Source organism: Poecilia latipinna, unplaced genomic scaffold (assembly GCF_001443285.1).
Source record: "Poecilia latipinna isolate Pla-1442-1.1 unplaced genomic scaffold, P_latipinna-1.0 Scaffold836, whole genome shotgun sequence".
Lineage (NCBI taxonomy): Eukaryota > Metazoa > Chordata > Actinopteri > Cyprinodontiformes > Poeciliidae > Poecilia > Poecilia latipinna.
The window spans coordinates 25,685-35,555 of NW_015113452.1; the positions used below are offsets into that span (position 1 = coordinate 25,685).

The following is a 9,871-nucleotide window of genomic DNA, read 5'->3' on the forward strand; positions in this document are numbered from 1 at the left end:
CACCATTTAAACCTTTGTTATCCAATGTTAGAAATATATTAAAAGAAAACAATTAAATTTGTTTGTTAAATGAGGAAATTAATATTTTATTGCCTAAAATGGGAAAACTTAGCATTAGTCTAAATCAGGGGTGCCCAATACGTCGATTTGAGTCGATCTCGGCAGGTTTCGAGTTTCGAGTCGATCTCGGCAGGTTTCGAGTTTCGAGTCGATCTCGGCAGGTTTCGAGTCGATCTCGGCAGGTTTCGAGTCGATCTCGGCAGATGACACTCTGATCGCCACCAGGATGCTGAGAGCAGCACTTCCTCTTCTGACAGGCTGATCAGAAATATTCACTAAGATCCTAAACGTTTGTAGCTTCATTAAAAAAGAATAATTATTAAAAAAAATCAACGAAAAGTGTTAAAATGAATAATCTCAGTAATTATTGGTTGAACAAGGTGTTGCGCAATTCAGTGCGTTTCGGTTCCACTAACAAAAGAAAAAAAAGGCGACTCGAAGACCGACTGAGAGCAGAGCAGGAGTTTAAATGAGCTGCTCAACCACCGCTGTGTTCATGAGAGGCTTATTAATAATCGAGGAATAAATATCAAGAAACCTGATATCGTAACGGACTGAATGTTATGTTTTTAACATAATCTCTGCTCGGCAGGCGGTTGCCACGGCAACGGGTGGCTTAAACAACAAAGAGACAGAAAGTAAAAAGGTGGGAGTGGTTTAGAGTTGATCACCTGTTCGGGTTGTTTTACCTTTGTTTACCTTTGCTGTGGCTCATCACACCTGCTGCAGTTTCTGAACATTCAATAAACGATAAATTTGGACTAATCACCTCGTTTATATGTGAGCACACGTCACAACAAACATCAAATAGGACAAATATATTTCATTAAGTTTTAACTAATTCTACAGCGATAATTATGTGAAATTAAATTAATTATATCCCGACTTCTGAAGATCTGCCTTTACCTTTGCTGGGTAAAGGCAGCCAAAGTTCAGATCCACCATGACTGACTGACACCTGCTGGTTTGCAACCAGCTTCTGACTGAGAAACCAGTAAGCTGCTCCCAGTGTCAGAATCTCACTGAGGAAGAAACTGCGTTAGGTTTTCTGTCACTTTATTATTTCTGCTACAACTGATGCATATTCGCATATAAAATAAGTCAATAGAGTTTAATTTGCAATTTTTATGTCTGTGTCATGAGGTAGATCTCAGGCGGCTGCTGAGAGAAAAAGATCTTGCCCTAAAAAAGTTTGGGCACCCCTGGTCTAAATGATATCTGCAGCTAAAAAATACGTCAAACATCAACAAAAACTTGAACCTTTCTGCTCCAGTGGTGGCATCCCCACAGCATAATGCTGCCAAGTCCAATCTAAACTTATTTGTTTGCCCTCTTGAATACAGAATCCCACTTTCAGTCATAATATTTGTTACAGCAGAACCTCAAAAGCAGAATTTTAAATCAGACAAATTATTTTTTTAATCTTATATGAAACAGATATTTTTGTACAGTTTTGATTCAGTTGCTGCTCAGAAAGTTTTGTCTTTTTTTCCACAAAATGCCCTTTTTGAGAATCTGTATAATTCAATTAACAATTAAGCGACTATTAAATTAGTTGTATTATTTCAATAATCGATTAATCACGATTAATCGATTCGGCTCTATATTTAACTCCAAATAAATCTAGCTAAGCAGTCATGTTGGAGGGGTTAATTTATTTCTCAATGAGGTTCAAATCCAACTTTAATCCAGTTAATTAATCTACGGCTGCTACTAACAATCAATCAATCAATTATTCAATTGTTTTAATAACCGATTAATCGCGATTAATTGTTTCAGTACTAGGTTTCTTAATGCAGATGTTCTCTGAAAACGACTTGCATTGAAAACATCCATTCATAATCACATGTTGCCTGGTTTACGGCACCAAACGCCCATCGGTGTCGGCGGCTCACCTGTCCGTTTTCCAACTACTGAAAATAAAAACGCAAACACACCTGGAGCTGCAGGGCAGAGCTGGCAGCCACATCTCAACACCTATTATGCAACACAACAGATATAGAGGCTGGATAAGCAGCCAGCACACAAACAGCACTGAGTCCCAGCCCCAGTTTGACCAGTGAGAAGGACTGGGTTTGCTTTTCACACCCAGGCGGCAGCATCACGCATACGAGCCAACAGATGGAGGGAATGATGACGGTGGAGAGATGAGGACGGTTCAAGGGTGAGGTGGTGAGACACTGAAGTGTTAAAAATAAAAAAATCAAGCAGCAGAGAAGAGAAACAGACATCATCTGTGCAGTTAGGAAAGCGTTTTGCTGGGCGAGCTTTAGTAAGGACGCACCGATCCACTTTTTCACTTTGGATGCCGATATCTGAGGTTTCAACACAGAGCTGCACCACTTTTACTTAAAATGTTCCTTTTTGTAAACACAGACATAACTGTGCAGCAGTACAGCTCACTTAAACCCACAAACAGCTTCACAAGCTACAAACATGTGAAAACAACTTCAGTTTGTTCAGTCAGGAGTAGAACAGTCAAAGTAACAGAAACTATAAACTAAAACTGACCAAATCTAGAGGTTCACTACCTAATATGTAAAAATAAACCACAACAAATGGTTCAGAAAGTCCAGTTAGAAATTCTGGATGTAATGTAAAATAAATAATAAAGCTCAGAGCACAGGGCATAGAACTAGACAGAATAGATCTGCATTGACGGATCAGGCACAGCGTCACCGGTACCCAATGCAGATGTTAAAATATCGGTTTGGTGCATCTGTAATTATTAGTGATGTTTTTATTACATTAAAACGGAAAATCTAGAAAATTCCAACCTTTAATTTATCATTTAGTCAGTGGGAGGAGATTTTAACTCTGGTTAAACCTCCGTCTAGGTTTGGTTGAAGGAAACTGGTTTGGTTTGAATGTGAACACCAAGCGGACCAGAGACTGCTCCAAAAGCAGGAAGTGGACTACAGCGCAGGTTCCAGTTACATGTTCAAACGTGCTAGCGCTAAGCTAGCACGTTTGTTTTGGTTGTATTTACCCAGAATGCCTGTATGTGTTGGTCGACTTAAACCAAAATAACAAACAACGCAAGTCCAAATAAAAAATATATATATATATATATATATATATATATATATATATTTTTTTTTTTTTTTTTTATTATTTTTTTTATCAACAGTAAACAATATTAAACCATAAATATTGTAGTCAGATTGTGGCTCAAACACGTTTTCCTCCCTGTGTCTTTTACCCTCAGATTAAATGGATTTCCTGGACAACAAAGAAGGACAGAAAACCTCAGAGTGAAAACGAAGACGCCAGATGATGCTGTGCCAACAGGAAGATCACTTCAGTGCCATCATCTCTGAAAGCTGAGACTCAGGTGGTGTGTGTGTGTGTGTGTGTGTGTGTGTGTGTGTGTGTGTGTGTGTGTGTGTGTGTGTGATTTAAAGCTGCGTTAAGCCGACAGCAGAGAGTCAGACTGTGTGATTTAGGGGCGAATTATCCTGATCGTGCAGCAGATATCGGATCAACGTCTCTGCAGATCTGGCCGATCGGTTTAGCAAGCGGCGCAGCAGGTGACCTGCGACGCTTTTTGGTCATGATTTAATGTCCAAACTGTGGCCTGGGGGCCATTTGTGGTCCTTGAAATGATTTTGCTCGGTCCCTGACCTCAAGCTATACAACAGTAAAACCAACTAAATGCACTGCAAAAACACAAAACCTTACCAAGTATTTCTGGTCCAGTGCAAAAATCCTCAGTAGAATTTAAATAAGAGAAAAACAACTTAAACATAACTTTTCAGCAAGAAATAAAAGCTTGTTTTAAGTAAATAATTCCTTAATATTGATGAAAAACTCCTATTTCATCTGGCAGATTAATTCACTGATAACAGGAGGAAAATGTCTTATTATACATTAAATAATCTGCCAGAGGAAATGGTACGTTTTCATGAATATTAAAGAATTATTTCATAATTACATAAGTTAGTTTAGTCTTATTTCAAGTGTACTAAGCTATTTGCACTAGAAACCAGGCCAGAATTACTTGGTCAGATTTTGTTTTTGCAGTGTATAAAACTGATGACACAAAAACATTTAAATTTCCTATTTTTCTTTTAATAAAGCAACAATTAAGGAGCCCATGGATCTTTAATGATAAATAGATTTTATATTTTTTTAAAAATCTACAAAAATATTCACAATAAACTAATTTTTGCATTTTTAATTAAATTAACTTTGTGGTCCTCCAGTAATTTAAATTACTGAACTAATGGCCACTGACTCACACTACTGACAAAATCATTATAAACAGAAATATGCATTATCAAATTTTATCTGTGATGCATTTTACATGTTTTGATTAAGAGCTTAGCAGTAATTTTGAATAAGTATCTGCTTAATTAAATAAAAGTCCTTATTGTGTAAAAAAACTTGTGGTTCTGCTATTATAAATATTATGACTGAAAATAACTTTAGATTTGACTTGGCAGTATTATGCTGTGGGTCTGCCACCCATCAGTCTCACAAGGTGCCAGTGTTTTACAACTAAAGCTGGGAGGAATGTGTGTAAAGTCCCAACAGTTTGTTTTTTTCTGTATCGTTTACTTTGCATGAAAATCAAAATTACAGAATCAAAAAATGAAACCGCAGTAGTCCCTGTTCAACCCACAGAGGGCAGCACTGAGACAGTTTTACACCAAATTTACACTAAAATGTCACAATTTGAACAGTAAAACAAAGAGCAGCAAAATGATCAATTTAAACAGTTCATCTGCAAAAAAATGAACTAATTTGTTCATGAAGATTAACAAATGACTAATTTGTTAATCTTTTTGGATTAACAAATGAATAATTGTTACAAACATTTAATTTCCGCAGACATTTCCCTCTTTCTGCACTACCCAGATAAAATGTGTGTGTTTCCTACCTTAACGTAGTCGACAGCAGCATCCAGGGCGGCTACCGGATCCCTGGGAAACACAGACAGAGAGAGAGTCCGGTTCAGAGAAAACATCCCGACCGGTCGGACCCGCAGGCTCGGTTCAGGTGATGGTGCTGATGTTGCTCTTTTTACAGCGGCTGATGCCCGAAACGTTTTCACAGCTGTTCTATGAGTCCCTGCATGTCCAATTCATGGTTAGGAAAACCCAAGACTGCCAATGTTTTCTGTAAAGTTTCAGAGAAATGAAACCAAAAACCATCTGGGCTGCGGAGTTTGAAGTAGAGTCCGCTCTGGTCCGACCTCCGTTCACTCCTCCCCCACCGTGACACACATCACAGCCAACCGTTCAGACGCCGCTGGCACTTTCACACAGAGGCTACAGCACACAAACACACACGCTTTAAGACCAGCGTTAGAGTTTTCATCTAAAAACTGCATTACAAACATTTAGCAGCAGTTTTATCTTGGAGCAGTTTTAACCACCCACACTGCAAAAACACAAAGTATTTCTGGTCTAGTTTATGGAGCAAATACTTGAAATTACTTCTGTCACGGTTACAGATTTGGCTGGACGATAAAAAGTTTTCGCCATAAACGGTAATATTGTTAATTTGAGTTTATTTTAAAGTAATGGTAATAATAAGACAAGAACTCATTCTCAAAGATCAGTAAACTTTAAATCCTAATGAACATTTAACACTGGAACTGGAAGACATTAAATATCCAAAATAACAAAAACAAAATTAATTATAAAGTCTGTAAACAAAACTGTCCTTCAAAAAAGGGCTCAAAAAAAGTTGAGACCAAAACACCAGACTGGAGACGTTTATCATCCAGATTCTGGTAGAAAGAGAGAAAAACAACAAATCATGCAAATGGAAATTATTGGGCTCTTTTAATTTATTAAGTGATTCATTGCTTACTTGAAATAAGACAAACAAACTTACTTCAGCTTATTTTAAGTCAATGCTTCTTTAATGTTGATTACAAAAGAAGTAGCAGTTTCACTGCCAGATTAGGTTTTTACTTATAACTAGGGCTGGAAAATAAATCAATAATATATTGATATCTAATCAATATCAGTAGATAATACATCTGATAGAATATTCACTGAACTTCGATCCAGAACCGCAAAGCATTTTGGGGGATGTAGGCAAATGAAAACCTTTAGCTGCTCAACCTGTCAGCTAGCGAAGCAAAGTTGGTGGAATCAACTAACCCCCTCACTCTTTGGTTACCTAGCAACCCCCTCACTCTTTGGTTACCTAGCAACCCCCCTCACTCTTTGGTTACCTAGCAACCCCCTCACTCTTTGGTTACCTAGCAACAACCTGTTGAGTGACTTGCGAAGCAGCAGCTTAAGGATTTGCTATCGTCCTTCATAAATGCTTAGAAATAAGAAACAACACAGTGGAGTGAAAACTGAGGATAAAACAGGAAAAGTCACACCACCAGATGGTGTATTTCAGATATTTAAAACAAAAACCTGATTAATAATTATCAATATCGACAATGAGTGATATAAACTGATATGAAACGCTTATATGGTGATAAGTTCTTTAGTTGTATCGTCTACAGAAAAACATGTTTCCAGTGTTAGGAGTGAAATAATCTGCCTGTGGAATTAGGAGTTTTCCATCAATATTAAGAAGTTATTTACTTAAAGTAAGCACCAATATCTTCCTGAAAGTTACTTGTGAATTTTTTCTTATTTCAAGTTTACTACGATACTTGCAGTAGAAACTAAACCAAACCTCTTGGTAAGACTTTGTGTTTTTGCAGTGTGATTAAAATAATCCTTGGTGTATTTCGCTCATATTTCTTTGTGAAAGTAGAAACATTTTAGCCTGTTATGAATGTATTTGGAGTGTTACTGCAGCTTTCTCGGCTGGAGGCTTGAAGGGGCTCAGTGAAAACCGTAATCAGCTCAAATCCGCCGCTACATTAGGAAGGTTGCTGGTTCAGATCCCCTCGGCCAGGAATGCTGTTCCCACGGGAATATCAGCACAGCTCATTTCTTACCAAACCAGATATGTTTATCCCCCAGCCCCTCTTAGTTTTAATATGGCTCCACATAATGAGCAGGATTTAGCACAGAGGGGCCCATTCACAACACACTGGAGCCGTTTATTCACCGCAGATTGCTCAGCCTCTCAGGCGGCTTTCAGGATCTGCACCAAAAGATGAGGAAGCTGATCCTATTGCAGGTCTAGAGATCAGAGCGTGTCCCGACACGCCCTGCAGCGTATCAGCAGGACTGTCCCCTGAGCCCAGGCCGCGCCGGCTGCCTGTGGTTCTGGTGATCATCTGCCAAAACGTCCTGCGAGATCCCTGGAGGTTGGAAATGCTGATTTTCATACAGCAGTTTTCAAGAGTATCCATACACTTTAAACAGAATCTGATAAATTGTCACCAAGTCCTGAAAGCATTTAGATAATCAGTGGAAAAATGAATTTACTTCCTGCCTGAGCTACAATAGGAATCTGCAAAACCAAACCAATCAGAGCCAGGGGGAGGGTCGTAGCGCTGTCAATCCTCCTTGTGTATGCGCTGCTAAATGTGCTGCTAAAAAGCTCAGTCAGGCTCTGAGGTCGTTTCCCAGCTGAAAGGTGAACCTCCCCCCATATTCTAAATCCTTTTTCTCCCAGGGTTGGGGGATGTTTTCAGTTCCCTGTTCCTGCAGCCACCAGCTCATCGTCAGGCTGTACTGTGACGCGCCAGGTGTTTTTATCTCGGTACCAGTGGAGCTGTTGACAGATTATCCTCCACGGTTGCCATGGTTACTTCTGATTGTCATCTGATTGGTTTGTCACCATTTAAATTCTGACACTTTCTGCAGACTTTTCATTCACCATTTATGCCTTTGGATTACTGCCGACGACATATTGGCGTTTGTAGATAGATTTTTACTCAGAATGCAAATGGAAAAAATCCGTGAGCGAAACGGTGACTGGTACTGACTAGTATATATTCCATTGAGGGAAACTAAGTTTCATATCTGCTCAAGAGCCCCCCTGGTGGTTGAAGAAAAATCCACATATATATGAAAAAAAACACTGAATGCTCTCTGGCATTGTTCAGGGGGCCGGACCAAATGAGGAGGCGGGCCGGATCCGGCCCACGGGCCGTAGCTTGGGGACCCCTGCTATAAACAATAATATTGTTATTTTGAGACCATTTTCAAGTATATAAATAAATGAACTAATTTCTAACATACATTAAACAGAGCTGAGAGACATTTTAAATATACAAAATGAATAAACAAATCAACCAAAACAACAGAAACAACAAATAAAATGAATTATCTCGCTGATTTATTGCTAATTGCATCTTTTAATGTTTTAAGGAATACATCAAAAGATGCAAATAAACAATTAATATAACACAAATTAAGTTTTATATGTAGTGAACACTTGATTATTTGCATCTGCAGCAAAATATAATACTTTTATCTTAATATCAATACAGTGTAGGGCTAATCAATTGATTATATTTTGGATTAATAACTAATAATTAATAATTGATAACAATAATTTTGTTTAATTACTGCATTTGCTTTTAGTTAATTGCCTGTTTTGAGTTTAATCGATAACTAAATTAGTTGATTTCAATAAGTGATTAATCATGATTATTTGGATTAATCGTTTCAGCCCTAATGAAAACCTTGATATTACAAAAACGGAGCCATCGTGGCTTTTTCACCTGAATACATGGATAATAGTTGACAGAAAGAGTGGATGTTTCTTTATTTCTTGGTGTCGCCGTTTGTGTGCCGCTCTGCTGTGAGACCTGAAACCCTGACCACATCAACCAGCGTGACTGGAGCGTGGAAATCACCCTGGACAGACAACACCAAATCCCTCAAAATGAATCTTCTCAAATGAGGGGAATTCCCTCTGTTACCTCCCCATGTGAATCTGCAAAAGTCAAAAAGTCGACTTTAAACCGAGGATAAAAAATGATAGTCAAGTAAGAGAAGAAAGTTGTCGTCCAAGTCATTAACTCAGATGCTGAGTTAATTTCAATCATTTAATATTTAAAAATTACATCGTCAGGTGACCCAAAGTATAAAGATAAGTGGAAATTTGGGTATTTTAAAAACCAAAATGACAATAATTCATATAAGGAACAAAAAATAACAAAATCAAGCAAAATATTTTTTTCCAAATCAGTTTCTTGCAATAAAAACTAATGAAACTTTAACGTTCAGTTACTACCCCTTCATTCAGTGGGCAGAAAATCCAGAAATTTTACTCAAGCAAGAGTAGAAATACTTTATGATAAAATTACTTAAATAAAACATACAGTGTAGGAAAAACACTCCTAAAACAATTTTTTTTTTTCAAAAAAGTTTCTCAAGTAAATGCAAGGAGTTAAAACCCAACTGAGGGTTTAAGAACAAAAGGACATTCTGAATCGGCGCCGTAAGGAAACCGTTTTCCAGGTGAGTGATTTTCTCTCCAAGTTAACCCAAAGTATGTGAGAAATGGTTCAGCCAAGACTTTTCAGACTAGACAATCTGACCACTGCTATATCAGTATTTCTCTTTGTGCTAAAAACAACAAGGAACGCTGAATTTTCCTGCTTCTACAACCACAAGAACAATCTGCAGCAGAAAGGAACGACAGGACAAGGCGAGGCGAGGAAGAGGATGAAAATAAAGAGCAGGGACTGGCTGAAGCATGAAGAGCTCACCACAATCTTTTTCTGGCTACTGTTGTTCTTTGCAGCTCACCGCAGCGCACTCAGCATGACCACAGCTGGCTTTGGGCTGGCAGCAGAGCAAAGTCCAACAGCTGCATGCAGTACCTGCAGACCGCCTCTAGGGGTCAGCGGGTTTCCATTACACACATAAACACAACAGGTGGAGCATTTCTCTTAAACTACATTACCAAGTTTAATTAAGACATTAAG

The 9,871-nt window shown here is 38.3% G+C and overlaps 1 protein-coding gene across 2 annotated transcripts in view; it reads right to left on the bottom strand.

Moving 5' to 3' along the window:
* bcar3 (BCAR3 adaptor protein, NSP family member) overlaps nt 1-9,871 on the bottom strand; it is a 71,530-nt gene that overhangs the window by 19,833 nt on the left and 41,826 nt on the right. For both annotated transcript variants that reach the window (XM_015047594.1, XM_015047596.1), the window contains one exon: nt 4,943-4,985. In XM_015047594.1, coding sequence (XP_014903080.1) covers nt 4,943-4,985 — 43 coding nt within the window. The remainder of the gene's footprint in view (nt 1-4,942; nt 4,986-9,871) is intronic.